We start from the raw sequence: 17,029 nt of genomic DNA on the forward strand, positions 1-17,029 counted from the left end.
CACCTGGCACCCAGGCCTCGGCGTTTGCAGAGACTGCACCACTTGGGCTCCCAGTCAGCTCAAAACCGGCCTCGGCCCACCACTTCCTCCACCCTGGGCCCTGTGCGGGCCGCAGCCAAGGCCTAGCACTTCCTGACTCTGAAGGCTGGGATGGGCCTGCCCGGGGCCAACGGAGGGCTGTGCTACGTTGATGTCCCGGGAGCTATGCCTTCCTCCCGCAGCTACCCGATGGCCAAGGGGCTTGCTGCTGGGGAGCTCAGCCATCCTCCTCCCTCAGCGTCAGCGGTCTTCCCTCCCAGAGCTGTTGGACCCACACTGCCCCAGGGGCCTGATCACAGCTCTGTCCCCTCACTGCCATCCCTGGCTTCCGTTTCCCCGTGTGATGTGGTGGCGATGGCATCTCACTCGTGGGCTCAGTGGGAGAAATGAGAGTGGCCATGTCAGTGCTCAGCACCGTACCCGGTGCCAGCTGCCTGCTGAGTTCCTGCATTTCCCGACACGGGGAGGCCCTGCCGATGGCCCCTGTCCCTGAGGAGGGATGAGGGCTACCATCCCAGCACTGCAGGGACCCAGGCGGTGGCCTGGGGCAGGCCCCTCCCTCTCCCTTGCCTCGGTCTGGCCTGTCCCCTTCTCTGTGCTGGGAGTGGGGACTTGGTAATATGTCAGACCGTGTACTCACCAGGTGACACCTGCTTCTCACCACTTGGGGTCATGAACCCAGGCTCCTGACTCAGGCTAGTGCTCTGTTGGTCCCCAGCACAGGCAGAGAAGGAGGGCGGGAAGGTGGACGGGCTTCCCCATCCTCCCCATCCGGAGAGCCTGGTGACACTTGGCCTCTGACCTCGGCTGCCACCCGCACCCTTGGCCACTCCATCCTGTTTCAAGGCTGGCTCAATTTGGAGGCTGGCTTCTTTGTTTAGACAAGCAGGAGAGAGGAGGAGAGCTGTTTTCCAGGCAGCAAAGCTTTTAGATAAACACTATTTATCTCCCTCCCTTCCCTCCTGAAGGCGTTGGGTTCCTTCAGAGAAGAAACTAGATCCAGCAGCTAAGAATGCCCCAGGGATGGAAGCACGGGCTCTGCTCGGCTCTGGGTCTGGCCTGGGGTACCGGACACTGAGGGAGGCTTTCTTTATCCGGCTGAGCACCTGCTGCCAGCTCTGACAGGGCTGGGGCTCAGGTGACGGGACCCTGGTGCCAGGCCACAGCCCTGCCAGCTCCCAGGCTCCAGGATGGCCTGGCCCCCCTCCTCACCCTCCCTTCCAGCACCTGCCTGCCTAGCTGCCAGGAAGCTGAAAACGTCTGCTCACCTCGGGGGCGAGCCCTTCCTCTTGGAGTGTCCCCCCCGGAGCATTCCTTTCTGCCCAGACCTCAGGAGTAGCCCAGGTCCCATGTGTCAGAGGAAAGTTCACCAGCTCCATCCAGGACAGGATGGCCTACTTCCCTGCCCATCTAGTGAGGCAGATTCAGGAATGACCATGGGCCCATTTTACAGAAGGAGAAACTGCAACCCAGAGGGGCACTGGCCTGTCCAGAGCCACACAGCAGAGTGACGGAGCTGAGACCTGGCCCCCAGGCCCTGGGCTCCCTAGGTTGCCCGCCCCCATCCCAGCACGGCTCACCGGCGTGGTGTCATCGTGGGACCGCTGGTAGCGCTTCCAGCGGCAGCCGTAGATGCCTGTGAGGCAGGAGAGGCAGAGCTGGGGCTCATAGTACTGCAGCGGCTGGTGTCTCACCATGCTCTCGCCCGCCGCCCTGGCGCCCGGCCCTCAGGCTCCCATGGAGGCCCCCGGCTGGTCCTGCAGGAGGAAGCACAGGCCTGTGAGGCCGCGGAGGCACAGGGACTCAGCCCCCCACACGGCAAGAGTCACTGTCGCCCAGTTAGGTGCCAGTCCCCGCCCGGAGCCCTGCAGGGAGGCTGACACAGCCAGAGGCCCGCACACCTGCAGCTCCCCCCGGGCCAGTCTCCTGCCCCTCACCCCCGACCCAGTCACCCCCAGCCACACCTGCCGCCGCTTCCTCTGCCCGGAATGCTTTTCCCTTCGAGCCCCACAGGGCACCTGCCTTCCCCTCCTCTGTTCAGGCCTTTGCTCAAATGTTCTTTTCTCAACCATGCTTTCCCAGGCCACCTCCTATAAAACTGCAACCCTTCCCATTCGCCCTCAGCCGTTCTCAGCCTTATTTTCTCTATCATGTCCCAATGTACTTGGTTTAAAATAGACCAGGCACGGTGTGAACACTGTATACCTCGCGTGGCAGGTATTATGTCCCGAAGCCGTTTGATAACTGGATAAACTGAGGGTCAGGGAGAGAAAGGGACAGTGCCCAGCACGCAGTCCAATACCTGGGTGCAGCCAATCTGAGAATCTGCTCTCGTGCCCCAAAGTCCTCACGGCTTTGGGCTCAGGGGGTCCTGCCGTGGTGGCTGGACCATGAGAGGTGTCCTGTGGGCTGAGCTGCTGCCCCAGGAGCAACGGGCCCGGCCCTGCGCGGCACCCTGCAGATGCCTGCTGGGGGCAGAGCCGCTCGGGGCTAACATCGGCCAAACGGCCCCTGGCTCGGGCGCCTCACACACCCTGACGTCAAGCATCCTCTGATCCCTGTCGTTGCTGTTCTTATCACCCCATTTTACAGGACGAGGAGCCTGGGGCTCAGAGCAGCCCAGTGATTGGCCCAAGGAGTCAGGACTCAACCCCGGGTCTGTGGGACTCAAGAGACTCGAAGCCACATGTTACGTATGGGGTCCTGTCCTCACTCTCCGAGACAACGTGAACGGGACAGGCACACTGATGCCCTCAGGGCTCCACAGGACCAGCGGGGGACAAAACCGGTCACCTACTGTGTACTAACTCTTACAGCGACCCTGTGAGGTATTATTTTTTATCGAGATCAAATTCACAAAGGGTACAATTCAGTATTGAGCCTATTCCGTTTTCAGTGTCGTCACAAAGTTGTGCAACCGTCACCGCTCGTTCCAAAGCATCTCCATCATCCAGCAAAACACCCAGACCCATTAGCACTCACCGCCGCACCCCTCCCCCACCCCCTCCCCAGAGACCACTAATGTACCTTCTGGATCTATGGATTTGCCCATTCTGGACATCTCCTGTCATTACAATCACACGATGTGCAGCCTTCTGCGGCCGGCTTCGTTCACTCACTAGTTCTCGAGGCTCACCCTGTCGTAGCAGGAGTCAGTACCGCGTTCCTCCGTAGGGCTGAATGGCGCTCAACTGTACGGACAGCCCATTCTATCCATTCGTCAGCTGAGGGGCATCTAGGTTGTTACCGCTTTCTCGCCGTTAGGAATAACACTACTAATGAACAAGCTTTCGCGTGAGCGTGTTTTCATTTCTCGTGCAGACATGCTTTGGAACGCAAGTGCCGGGTCACAGGGCGACTCCGTGTTTAACCTTTTGAAGAACGGGCTGAGAGCCGTTTCATAAAAACAGCACAGCAGCTCGCTATTCTACATTCCCCATGTATTATCATTATCACCCCCATTCTCCAGATGCGAAGGAAATCTGAAGCACAGAAAGGTTCAGCCATTTGCCAAAGGTCACACAGCAGAGCCTGTCGGTCCGGCTCCAGGGGCCTTGCTCTAACCCCGGGGTTGGCAAATTGTAACTCAGGCACCAAATCCGACCGGCCACCTATTTTTATATGGCCCACAAGCTAAGAATGGCTTTTCTATATTTTTACAGTTCGGGGGCAAAAAGTCCAAACAAGAATATTTTGTGACACACGGAAATTATAGGAGAGTCCAGTTTCGGTGTCCTTAAATAAAGCTTTATTGGCTGCAGCCACGATCGCTTGTTTATGTGTTGTCTACGGCTGCTGTAACAGGAACTGCAGAGGGGGGTGATTATAACAGAGACTGAACGGTCCGCAAAGCCTAGAACTTACTGCCCAGCCCTCGACAGGGGCAGTCGGCTGACCCCTGCAGCCACCGGGCTGGTCACAGTGGCTCATGAGCTGGTATTCTGGAGAGAGTAGAAGTGGGCTGTGGGCACTTAGCATTGTGCATGGAGGGTCCCGTGTTTCCAGAAGGCAGCCCGGACCTGAGGCCTGTCTCTAAGTGCCCCGGGGGACGCTCCACAGGGGCAGGCTGGGCCTCAGGCCCACCCACTACTTTCACCTTGGCCTCATTCAGGGCCTCTACCTACCCTCATCCCCCACCCCATCCCCCACCAAACAGTCACATCAGCACAGGGATTACAGCCTCTGGTCGGTAAGAGGAGGGAGGAGATGCATTAGGGCCTTGCTGGGAATATCGACTGACTCCTAATTGCTGGGAATTGTCTGGTGTAGCCTCTATGCCCTCGGCTCCCTGGGGAGGCAGCTGCTGGGGGCTCTCTGAGCCAAGCCAGCCCCGGGCTTAGGGGCAGTATGGCATGCTGTGCTGGTGGCTTAGGTCCCATGGGGCTGGGGAGAGAGGAGGGGCTTTGGGGGGGATGCTCTCAGCTTTACTTTATTCCATCCAGAAGGAGTGTGTGCTCACACGTGTACTCCCACATTTGCAGCCTTCCAGAGGGGGTAGAAGGCCAGATCTTACACAGCCAGGGAGCCAAATCTTACCCCCAGATTAGGGCCTCTACTGGTCAGATCGATCACATCTGTCCCACCTTTGCTCTGTGGCTGGGGCCTCCAGGGTTCTTCCCTGAGCCTTGGTTTCTCAATCTGTAAAATGGGTAACAGCCTTTGCCTTGACTCCTATAGACCAGACTGGGGGGGAGGGTGCCAGGAGGGCAACACTGCTGCAGAGACCCAGGTACGGCAGGTGGGCATCTGTGAACAGGAGACAACACCCAGGTTCCCCTGTGCTCACTTCTTTCCCGGGACTCGCTGAGCCCAGGACTGATTCCCACATGTCCTCTGCCCTCCCCCTTTCTCCCCCCCCCCCCAAAAAAACTGATCATTACAAGGCACCAGGAATGGATTCCACTTCACATCAAGGAAGCAGAACTGCCTGCACTAGGCCTCAGCCCAGGCTTCGCTGATGGTGGCTCTGGGAATCGCCTCCCCTCCCCACACCCCTGCCTGGTGAATTTTCACACTATTCGTAACTGCGGGGGCCGCATGGGGAGGCAAACCTCTTCTCTCTCCTCTGCGTGCTCTCCTGGGGGCTTCAGTTACCAGGTGTGGCCAAGCCCACGCAATCGCTGCCTCCCGACTGAGACACCAGCGGCTCCTAGCTGCCTCCAGGGGCGTCCCCCAGGCCCTACAGACCCAGCACAGGCCACCCTGACCTCCTTACCACCCCAGTCTGCTTCTAACATCCCTCACAGCATCTTCTCACCAGCCCCTGGGCCACTGGCCTGGCCCAGGTCTCATCTCTCCTCTAGATAGAAAATCCTCTGGCCTCCCTACGGAGGTCACAGCCCACCGATCCGAGCCCTCGCCTGTGGCCACAGTGAGCTCTTTAACAGGCACATGGCCACGATCTGGCCTCTGACCCTCCTAGCCTCCACCCTCCAGAAACCGCTGTCCCTCTGCCGATGAACACCTCCCCATGCTTTGAGTCTCAGCTCAGATGTTACCCCTCCAGGCAGCCTCCCCTGAGCTCCAGGTGGGTTAGAGGGTTTCCCAGCTTCCCACAGCCCTCAGTGTCCCCGTCTTTCCCAGGCACCGCGTGTGAGCACGGTGGATGGCCCTGCCTCCCCCTGGAATGCCTGGGTTATTCCCATGTCCCCAGTGACCAGCCACAAGCAGTGGGGGCACTGGGGACTTGCCTGACTGGACTTGTGTGGAGGCCTGAAGTTCTGCTAAAGAGATGTGCTGTTCCGACACTGAGCAGACAAGCTCCCAGAGACCAGACTCTCCCCAGCCTCCCCCGACACCTCCTCTTCCTGCCAGGGCTAATGACATTACTTAGGATTGATCGATTTCTCCAAGCCACCTCCAGAACTGCTGATATCAGCCAAGTTCCCCAGAAATCCCTAGCCAGGAGCTTCTCCGGGCTCTGGGATAAGAGAAAGCCCTCACCTTTAAGCCTGATATTCAAGAGTGCCCCTCAATCCAAAGGTTCATTTTCTGTCCGAATTCTGGGCCCCTGCTCTGAACTTTCACAGCCTCCTGTTTTATACACGGAAGGGCCTGCAAGGGGTTGGGCCTGGGGTGGCGTGAACACCTGCTACAGAGCAGGATACTGGCACCTCTAGGGTCCTCTCCCATCCTGACATCCTGGGCACGGACCTGACCCATGTCCCTGCTCCTCCCTCAAGTGACCACCCTCACTACCCTGGACCATACTGCCTGTGGCCCCCACGCCTGTTCTCTTTCCTGAGAGTGGAAAGAATTTCAGGCCAGGTGTCAGTGCCCGGGTTCCAGCCTGGTCTTCAACTGACTTGCTGTGTAACCTCAGATGGCTCACTGGCTCTCTCTGAGATTTACTTTACTAGCCTGAGAAATGGGGACGAGATGGAGTGACACAAAAAAGGACCCAGGCAGGAGCGCCTGGGTGGCTCAGTCCGTTAAGAATCCGACTCTTGCTGTCAGCTCAGGTCATGATCTCGGGGTCGTGAGATCGAGCCCCATATCGATCTCTACACTTGGCGCAGAGTCAGCTTGAGATTCTCTCTCTCCGTCTCCCTCTGCCCCTCCTCCCATGCTCTTTCTCGAAACAAATAAAATCTTTTAAAAAATTAATTTTTTTTAAAAAACGACCCAGGGCTACAATAAAAAGGAATAAAACATGGATAAATGCTACACAGGAATAAATCTTGAAAACACGGTGCAGAGTGGAAGAAGCCAGTCACAGAGAGTGACATGGATTATACTTCCGTCATCTCCTGATGACAATCTTCCAAAGTCGAGCTCCACTGCCTTCTTTCACGCATTAGAAACATGGGCCCCAGGTGAATGGATGAACCAACCGGCCCACCCAGACGACGGAAGAGTTCTCTGCGGCAAAGAGAAATGTGTGATTCGGCCACATAAACACATGAAGAGACTTTAAGGGCCTATTGTTCCATGACAGAAGCCAGTCTGAGAAGGCTACGTGCTGTATGGTTCCAGCTCCATGACGCACTGGAAGAGACAAAGCCATGGGAGCTGTAAAGAGATCAGTGGTTGCCAGGGGTCGGGGGCGGGAGGAGCGCAGAGATTTTTAGGGCAATGACGCGATTCCGTACGATGCTGTAATAATGGGCACATGTCATCAGACATTTGTCAAACCCCACAGAATGTCCCACACCATGAGTGAACCCTGGTGGAAACTGTGACTTCGGTTAATAATCCTGTGTCCACATTGTCTCATCAGCTGCAATGAACGTAGCACCCCACATAGGGTGTTAACGAGGGCAGCTGTGAGGGGGGAGCGAGGGTAGATAGCAGCTCTCTGCTTTCTGATTGATTCTTCCGTAAACCTAAAAATGTTCCCCAAAGGCTATTAATTAAATATCTATGTATTCAATTTAGATACCTATATCGATCGATTGATAAATAGAGAGACAGGCAGGAGGGAGAGACTAAGTGATTCAGCCAAGGCCAAACAGCTAACTGGGGAGAAGAGAAGATCTGAACCTAGGACTGCCGAGTCTTTCCGTGGCACCAGCTCCAGAGGGAAGGTCAGCCCACATTCCCGCTGCCTTAAACGTCTGTGCCGGCCACGACGCCCATACCCCTGCAAACTGCACAACAAAGGGCCAAGCCCAATATTTTGGTTGGCACCGGGGAGCAGGGGCAGGGAATGGGGCTGAGAACCCAGGGAGGAAAAGGGAAACCCCTGATGAGTGCAGAGCTGGAGGACGAGGAGACCTGAGCTTCTCCAGCAGCCTGCCAGGGCCCCAGGGAGGGAGGCAGGGCACACACGTGCATGAGGAACAGCCCCCTTTCTCCTTGGCTACAGCTGCCCTCACGGGCCTCAACCCCAGCCCAGCCTTGGGTGACCAGCAAGCTGGGTGACCCTGCAAGGCTCTGGCCTTGGCTTTCTTGTCTGTATCATGGGATGCATGCCACCAGATGATCCCCCAGGGCCTTTCTGGCATACACCCTAAAACCTTTCAACCCCCTGCTCTCTCTTCATCCTCAGGAGAAAAGCAGAGACGGGGCAGGACAGGAAGGAGGGAAGGACAAATCCCACTGTCCTTGCCCAGTCTGAGGAGAAAAGACCCCTCCCTTCCCAGGGCTGGGAACCCTGAGCCTGCTGCTGCCTAGAACAGTCAAAACGAGGATGACAGCTGCCGGAAGGCCTGTGCCATGGTTAGAGGCCTAGTCGCCCTGAGCCCCAGGCCAGGGCTGCCCCTGCCAAGGTGCCTCCACCATCTTTGATGGGGACCAGGGTATAGGTAGTCCCAGGCTTGGGAACTCACAGTGATGATCCCAACATTCCCCTAGAGTAAAACCCAAGGCATGAAAGGCACGGAGCTATGAGGATGCCTCCCCACTGTGCTCAGGGACCATGGCCTTGGAGGTAGACCAGGCCTCCCTGTGGTTCCTCCTCACTGCCCTGCCCATCCCCTGTGCCCAGTGCGGGTGTGCCTGTGAATGGTCTTCGTTCTGGGCCCCTCTGCCCATCTTCAAGGCCTGGAAAACTCCGGCTGGGCTCAGCTCAACAACCCTTCCTCCAGGAAACATTCCCCGCCCAGGTCAGGGTCTCTTCTGGGTCCCATTAACTTCTGTGCCTCCTCGGGTCCCAGCACTGATCACAGTAGGGTGGCTTCTAGGAGAGGGGGTTCTAAGGGGAATTCAGAAATAAGGAAGGATTTGTGGCAAAGTGGGAGAACATGGGGGGCTCTGGCTGGCGGGCAGCACAAGGAAAGCCTGGCGGCAGGGAGGCCTGAGCAGGGCCTCTTGCCGAGCTGAGGGCAGCCCCAGACTCCAGCCAGCAAGTTTAAGCCTCATGGGGGCTCCATGTGGGAGTGATGGGAGGCCTGTTCCCAATAGGAGACTCCTCGCCCTCTGGGAGCCCAGGGGCAGCAGGACACCTCCAGGCATCTCATCAAGCCACCAAACCCCAGGGAGGGGCCGGCAGGGGCCAGGGTGGACAGGGCTGATAATGGGACCAGCCAAACCCAGCCCCAGCCCCACTGCCCTGAGGCCTAGCTTTCTGCAGTTAGCTTCAGGGGGGCACTCCCGCATTTACCCTGTTCCCAGCTGTGGGCCTCATCAGATGGCTAGGATGGAGAGATCTGGCTGCCACCATCTCGCTGTGTGGCCCTGGGCAAGTCAGTCCGCTTCTCTGGGCCTCACGCAAAGCCCGAGATTTAATGAAGCCAGCAGAGAAGGTAGACAGATACCCGGCAGGACGGAATCTGTCACGGAGGCAGCGGCCGGTGGGGAGAGGCCAGGGGAGGTAAAACGAGAAGGCGGGTCGGCAGCCCGGGGCCCTGGTGCGCCTGTTCGCTCTTTGGAGAAAAGCAGCTCAGTGGCCAAGGCTTGGGCTCTGCAGGGGCGCTCAAAGAATCAATCAGGCCATAATTAGGGTCATTATGAGTCTCTTCCCACAGTGGTGCCAGGGCTGCCTGTGTATCCCATACTTCCGTGCCAGGAGACCTCTGATTTCCCTTCCCCTCCGAGCAGGCCAAGCTGGACCGATCTTCCGGGCGGCTTGGCTCCCGACCCCAGCAGTGGGCTCCCCAGTTCTTCTGCCCCTCTTGGCCATTCTCCTGCAGAAAGGGCTCTCTGCTCCTCCCTCGGGAAGGGACGGCTTTCTTGGAACTGTAGCCTCTGGGACGACTTCTCCCCTACCTAAAGCTCCTGAGCAGCCTCAGTCAATGTTTAAGAAGAATCCGCTCTCTGTAGCAGGCCCTGCTGGGAGCCAAGAGTGATTCACAGGGAATCAGGCACAAACCTTCCTTTCAAGGAGACAAGCTCACAGTACAACGGCAGCGTCAACGACACCCCGCGCACGGGGCCTTCTGGCGCACGCAGGCCCCCGCGCATCCGCTCACTGAAGCATCTGGCCAGCTCCGCAGGAAAGCAGATCCCCGGGTTTACTGACCGACGGGGAGGAGAGGCTGGGGGAGGTCAGCATAGGTGTTTTGAGCTTCAGTGAAGGCCCTACGGGGACAGACCCACGTGTCTAGGGCGTGTTTGGGGCTACAGACTGGACAGGAGCCGGGAATGGACCCTGCCCGGGAGACCTGGCTTCTCTTGGCATAGGCAGGACCACTGTTTCCCAAGTCGGGACTATAAGTGTGGGCTGAGCAGTCCCCGGGAGTGACCTGGTCTTGCCCAGAATGCGGAGCTTAGCATCTCAGAACTCAAAATCTCTACTACAAGCTCTCTAAACTGGAATCACCCCAGTCAAGACTTACACAATCACGGAATCCTGGTGCAGTCCAACAGGGATCTAAGAACTATCCTTGGATTTTCAGACTATCCTTGGATTTCAGACTATTTCAAATGTCAGCACTGAGAAAGATCTGGAGCCATTCCATCCAGCCACCCTTCTCATGCAGAAACCCCTGGTACAGCTCTTAGGGGTGGCCTGAGTAGGCTTGCATACATCCTGTGACAGGCTCCTCCCTCCCTGCAGGGCTGAGTGCTTCCCCCCTTGAAGCTGCCTGGACCCCTACTCCTCCTCCCCGACTGGCACTGGTTCTCCCCCGGAGCAGGCAATGAGCCAAATATTCTCAGGGTTTCTGGCGGGGCCTCAGGGGTCAGCCAGGGGCCCTGGAGAGGAGGAGCCTCTCATCAACCTCTTACCTCGGTTGACACCCCAGTCCCTCCCAGGAGCATGGTGATTCAGTCACAGGGACCAGGCTGACTTTTTCTGAGGCCTCTCCCTGGGTTCCGTGAAGTGGGGGGTGGGAGGGGGGGACCCGAATGGGAGGAAAAAGAGAAAGCTGAGTCTGGCAGAGACTTGCACTGAGCAAACCTGTCCCTGCCCAGTTTTTACCCCTGGAGGGAATGGAGAGCAATGATTTATTTTATTTACTTATGTAAAACAGCAGACTTATCAGACACACGGGCTTCCCAAGCAGGCGGGGGATGGGAAGAGAAGCAAGGCCTACCATTTAAGGAATCTTTCTCTTGCTTCCTTTCCCTCACACCTACCTGTGTAGCCTCACCTCCCCCTGCCCCTCCTCTCTCCACTCTGCTCCAAGCACACCCATACCCAGTCTGCCCCCTCCATGCCTTTGCTCATGCTGGGCCCTCTGCCAGGAAAGCCCTCCCCGCCACCCCAATTCAAGTCCTATCCACCTTGACAAATGGACCCTGTGCAAAGCTTGGTCTGATCCCCCCACCCCCCAGAAGCCCACCACCTCCTGTCTCTGTGTTCCCGTCATCCGGCAGAACTCTCGAGACATGATCGCAGGCCTCTGTGCCCGGTAATTATCTGCTTCCGTAGCTGCCTTGCCCACCAGGCTGAGAGCTTCTGCAGGCAGACTTCAGAGCCATCTGGCTAAGCTTTTCTGAAGAGCCCCAGTGTCTGTGGACCTGTACTGGGTGATGGGGACAGAAGATACCCCAGGCCCCATCTCTGCTCGAGGAGTCACTGTGCAGGGGGCCTGTGTCTCTGCACTGGGCCTGGCACCAAGGAGGCCCTGGTTTATTTGTCAGTCAGAAAAGCTGGTGAAACGTGCGGTGGAAGGAAAGAGATCAGAGCCTCTTAAACCATGCGACTGCAGAGCTGTTTCTGAGCCCGTTTCCACTTCTGCTCCTGAATGATAATTAGCCTCTCCCAATTTACAGGGAAAAAAAGTTACTAAAAAAAGTCTCAATTAAGTATTTTCTCCCACAATTTTTGCTTAATCCCCTGATATCTGTTTGCACACATCTGCTCCAGGTCCCGGATAAGATGACCTCAGCGTAAGCACAGAACACTGACTTCCTGTCACTCCGTCTCTTTCATCGTGGTGTCCTGTGAAGGACAGGGGCCCCTCTCCTTCCAGGCACGTCTGAGAACCTGGGGCCTAACCTTTTCTTCCCTCCTTTCAAATGTCTTGGTCTCCCTTCCGTAACCAAAGAAAACTGGACTTACTCGCATGCTGAGGAAGAAAGCCGCAGGAATTTGCTGGCCCAGTATGCCTTGAAGGTTCATGCCAATTCTGTGATTCAAGACCTCCAATTTCACCATGTGCTATTCATTCCTTTGGCTGAAGCATCACTTTTTCTAGGATTATCTTTTAAAATACCGATCTCCCCTGGAAATGGGAGCTCTTTAAACCTCCAAATTGGAGGTCAAGGAACCTTAGTTTAATACATGGCTCTAGAGGCAGGAAATCACAGGGGCTGAGAATGTGCAACGAAAGCCAGTCTGCCTGGGTTTGAGACCCAGTCCTACCACCTACTAATTGGTATAATACCACCAGACCTCAGTCTCCTTATCTATAAAGTGGGGATAATCACAGTACCCACCTCACGGGCTGTCGTGAGGATGAGACAAGCTAATACTTGTCGGGGGCTTAGGTAAGTCCCTGGTACTTGGGAATGAGAGGTCTACCAGAGGGCTCTACTGAGGGCTTCTGATGATTATTACTATTATTGCTTTGTTTTGTTTTGTAAACTGTAAGGCACTGTCCCCCTGGGAGAGGCAAGCACCGTTAGCAGCCAGTGTGCTGTCCTCCGTCCCTTGCCTCTGACTCCTTTCTCCCCCCACCCTTCCCTTCTCTTTTCTTTACCTGGAAGAAGGTATCAGTGGCTGTGAGCGGGGCTCCTGAGGATGTCCGGTCCACGGAGGTGGCGATGTCACTTCCCTGGGACAGCTGAGGGGACAAGGGGACAAACCCAATCAGATCACTCATCAGTCCACGCTGCCTTCTCCTCTCCCACCTGACCCTTCCTGAGTCCCCACGCGGTGCCCACCCTGTGCTGGGTATGAGCCCCAGGGATGGGTCACACCTTGTTGCTGCCCCGGGAAGCTGCCGAGCCGGCGGGTGGTCCAGCTGTGGGTCACCAGACCCCACACGAGCAATTCTACCTCCATGCGAGCTGCCCGCAAACCGGCCCCAACCCCAAACCCGGGACAACCAGTACCCCGAACCCCTCCTGCCCCCTCCGGAACCCACGGAAACGCAATCCAAGTCCCAGCCGCCCTGGAGAGAAATGGGGCTGCGTGTGGCTCCTGGGGGGCTGAGGCCCTTCCGTGCAGCCCAGAGACCTGCTTCTCTGGAGGTAGCCGCCAAACCAGCTGCTCTTCTGAGGCAGCCACTGAGGGAGGGCCAGGGGCCTGGAGGCAGCGTCTGGGGCACAGCAATTATGTGGCTAACTTCTGACTCACGCACTGCCTCCCCCATCCCCAGCTCCTACAGCCAGCAGGGCAGCCCTCCTGCCCAGGAACTGGGAGGCGAGAAGACACCAACAGGCCTTGGGGAGAAAAGCAGAGGGGAGGCAGCTCTGAGGCAGGGCTGTAGGCTTGCGAGGATGCTGCCACATTGCCCACCAGGGCACGCCGAGGCTGGCACGGCTGGGGGCCTCCGGCTGCCCTGCAGACCCATGACAGCGGTGGCTCAGTGCCGCTGCCCGAGCCCATGCCAACAGGAGAACTCTCTAACCCGATTGGGCCCTGGAACCACATGCCGGCAAGAGACACACGGCCAAGACTCAGCCTCACACCAGAGGGCGAACGAGCTGGATGCAGAGACAGCTTTGAAGTGACACCCAGCTCGTGAGACACAGACCCTCCGGGGCACCCCAACCCTGCCTCCGTCTTCCTGCAGTCCCCAGCTTTCTCCCAGTGCTCCGAGAGCCCTGCACTTTTCTGTCTACGAAGCATACTTACTTCCTGAGTCTCCCGTTATGACCCTAAGTGACAGATGGAATAGAAATAGAGCAGGGCTTCTCAAACTTCCGTGTGCAAACATATCACCTGGAGACCTTGTTAAAACATAGTCTGACACTGTGTTTTCTAGGAGGTCTAGACCGGGGCCTGAGATTCTTCATTTCTGACCAACCCCCAGCTGATGCTGGTGCTGCGGGTCCAAGGGCCACAATTTGAGTAGCAGGAACACAGTTGTTAACAGCATGGGCACAGGGGTCAACCTGTCCCAGTTTGAATCTTGACTCTTACTGTGTAAACTTGGGCAAGTTACCTAACCTCTCTGTGCCTCCATCTCCTTATTATAAAATAGTAACAATGACAACAACAGTATTAAACCTGACTCATAGGGTTGACGTGAGGATTAAATTATGTAAAACGCTTAAAGTGATTATTATTTCAAATTTAAAAATGGAGACTCTGAGAGACGGACGCAGCCAGCAAGGTGCCAAACCCAGAATTCAGCCCCAAATCTCTTCATGTACATCCTGATACCAAGCCACCACGAAATGTCACAGGCAGCAAGCCCTCCCCCACATGTGGAGATTGAGGCCCAGAGAAGGGTGGGGAGCTGGCAAGGTCATGAGAAAGTTGGTGTCAGAAATTCAGGCTCATGACTCCCAGCCTCCTGTTCTTTCCACCTAACTGCCCTTCTGCACAGAAGAGAAAGTGTTGAACATTCTCTCTGAGGCGTCCCGGCCTCAGCTGTCAGCCCGTACATGGGCAGTAGCCAGCCTGGAAGGCAGAAGTGGGAATGGCGGGATGTGGAGGCCACCCCCCTGTCCACCATGGCCGCTCTCAGACCCCTGCCCCGCAGGCTGGGTGAGAACAGTCTGGAGGCCTCCTTCCATCTCCATCTCCTACCTCCAGTCTGTGGCACTGCTTGGTCTCGGGGTCACCCAGCTGGGGTGCCAGGCAGAAGGTGACATGGCCTGGGCCTGGCTCCACCCCCACCTTGGTTTCCCAGCACGGGGCCAGTGGGAGCCTCTGAGTCACTGGGAGGAAGTGCTTGGCCCCAAACAGGAAGTGGCTCTTCAAGCTGAAAACCCCTCCAGGATCCCCAGGGCCCTGCGGCAGGTGGCTGGGGGAGCAGAGCCTGACGAAGCCGACGGGGATATAGTAACTCCTATTCGGATTTTTACCTGAAGCTCGAACGTGGCGTCCATCTTCTGGACTGTGAAACATGGCCGGGGGCTTTTCTGCTGTGTGATCTTAGTACATCAGTCCCCTTCTCTGAGCCTTTATTCCCTCTTCAGCAGGATGTGGGGCTACACTACAAGACTGCCTGAAGGGTTAAGCGTCTGCCTTCAGCTCAGGTCATGATCCCAGGGCCCTGGGATCGAGTCCCACATCAGGTTCCTTGTAGGAAGCGTGCACGCGCGCGCGCGCGCTCTCTCTGACAAATAAATAAAATCGTAAAAAAACCAAACCAAACCAAAAAAAACCCAGGAGCCCTATGGCCTGGCATTCCACAATGAAATGAAGGGTTGGAGGAAGCAAATGTGGGTTTTAAATAAATGAGCAAATGCTTGCATGAAGGAAAGGCATGAGTGGATGCAGACACACAGATTTAAACACCAGCCTTAGGACAGGCTCCATCATTCATCTGTTGTAGTTGGATGATAGAGATCTCACCGATGAGATCTCCTCCCACCCACTGAATCACCCTGAGGCACAGAGAAGAAGGGCCACCGCCCGGAGCCCACACATCACAGACACACGCTCACAAGCGAACGTAGGGAGAACATACGGGAGCCTCTGCACAGGACATCCGTGGGACCCGTGAGTGTCATCTGCTCCCCTAACGCCACTCAGGCCCCGCTAAAATCCTCCTCCATTCCTTCGGCATGAAGAACAAAAGGTGATTCTGTCCAGATGAAGAACTGGGGGTCGCTTTGTTGCTGATGGGGGAGAGGGACACTAGGTGGTCGTGGCGGGGGAGGGGGGACAAAGAGGCAGGAATGTTTAGGGGCAAATTCAACTTGTCAAATCCTTTCTCGGGCAGCAATGAGCATAGCTTCAAGTATCTGTTTCCCAGGAATGCCGAGCAACGTTATTATTATTATGTTTTGGGTTCTCTCCCTATTCCAATGTGTGGTTCTAAGAGTACTCATGACTTAGTGTGGTATCCCCCATAAATGCATAAAGGAGCCGAAGAACGTCTTACAGTATCTTAGAGTTCATATTACTCCAATTAATGGAACCCGAAATGTGACACTAATTCTTTGCATTGGCAACTAGGGGGACAAGAAACGCTGGGACTGAATAATTTCAAGCTTATAAATGTTCAAAAATATGAATATTTCATCTCATTCAAATGATTTTAGTTTAAAATCTGATACTCATCGATTATCACGTGCATAATTTGATTTCCATGGATAATTTCAAGGCATAACGACAATTTTTGGAAGATACGCGTTTTCATTTCTTTGCAGTTACTTTCATTTACATTTCTGATGGAAATACACTCAAATTCCGTGCACCGTAACTATAACTGCATTTTATTTTTGATCCTTCAGATTCTTACTATCGATACCAACTTCCAAAGGATGTGCAAATCTTGACTAAAACACTATAACTATGGTGTTCTCGCTAAAATGAACACAATATATTTTATGAAAGAAATAGGGAGTAATGTATCAATTCTGTCTTATCACTCATCAGAACATCACCGGCCCACCAATGAAACATCCAGATGTGTACTCATAATTATATTCAGTCTTCTTTGCTATTTTGTCACTTTTAGTTGTATAAATTCATGACTTTACACGTACGTTTCAATTTATATTATGAAGATACAATTGTCTAGGCGAGAAAATCAAATTATTTTCTGGGTTTCTTTTATAACCTTCAACTGTCCGATAGAGCTATATGGGCCTCTACTTGTAGTTTTGCTCGGGACCCTGCACACCTCGCAGTGGGCCTGTCTACCCCCACTCCTCGGCAGGGCAGGCAGGGGGGCCCGGGCCTCAGGATAGGTCTTGCGGGGTACTCGTCATTAAGCCTGGTGAAAGCAGGACCCTTTCCACAGTACGTGCTCCGCAGATGGCTGTCCGACGTGCTAGCAATGAGCAGCAGTGACTGACCGCTCGGATACCTAGCTCGGTCCACCCTGATCATGGAGAATTTAGTTCAGGCTCCAAATTAGACAGCGCTGGGGGCCAGAGCAGAGCTGGTAAAGGGTAAGGTGCTCACCTAACCAGCCAGGGGGCAGGGAGCAGGTCCTGGCCCTCTCACTCCACCCTTTCACTGTGTGATCTGGGCAAGTCACCTTGCCTCTCTGGGTATCAGCCAAACAGGACTTAACACCATGCTGAAATCAGCCGA

The 17,029-nt window shown here is 55.7% G+C and overlaps 1 protein-coding gene across 4 annotated transcripts in view; it reads right to left on the reverse strand.

Moving 5' to 3' along the window:
- GDPD5 (glycerophosphodiester phosphodiesterase domain containing 5) overlaps nt 1-17,029 on the reverse strand; it is an 84,424-nt gene that overhangs the window by 39,571 nt on the left and 27,824 nt on the right. For all 4 annotated transcript variants that reach the window (XM_045816211.2, XM_045816208.2, XM_045816209.2 and 1 more), the window contains exons 2-3: nt 12,567-12,650; nt 1,620-1,796 (exon numbers count right to left, since the gene is read on the reverse strand). In XM_045816211.2, the coding sequence (XP_045672167.2) occupies nt 1,620-1,736 (117 nt within the window). In that variant the 5' untranslated portion in view covers nt 1,737-1,796; nt 12,567-12,650. The remainder of the gene's footprint in view (nt 1-1,619; nt 1,797-12,566; nt 12,651-17,029) is intronic.

The sequence above is a fragment of the Ursus americanus genome, chromosome 16 (assembly GCF_024610735.1).
Source record: "Ursus americanus isolate L20-20 chromosome 16, mUrsAme1.1.p, whole genome shotgun sequence".
Taxonomy (NCBI): Eukaryota; Metazoa; Chordata; class Mammalia; order Carnivora; family Ursidae; genus Ursus; species Ursus americanus.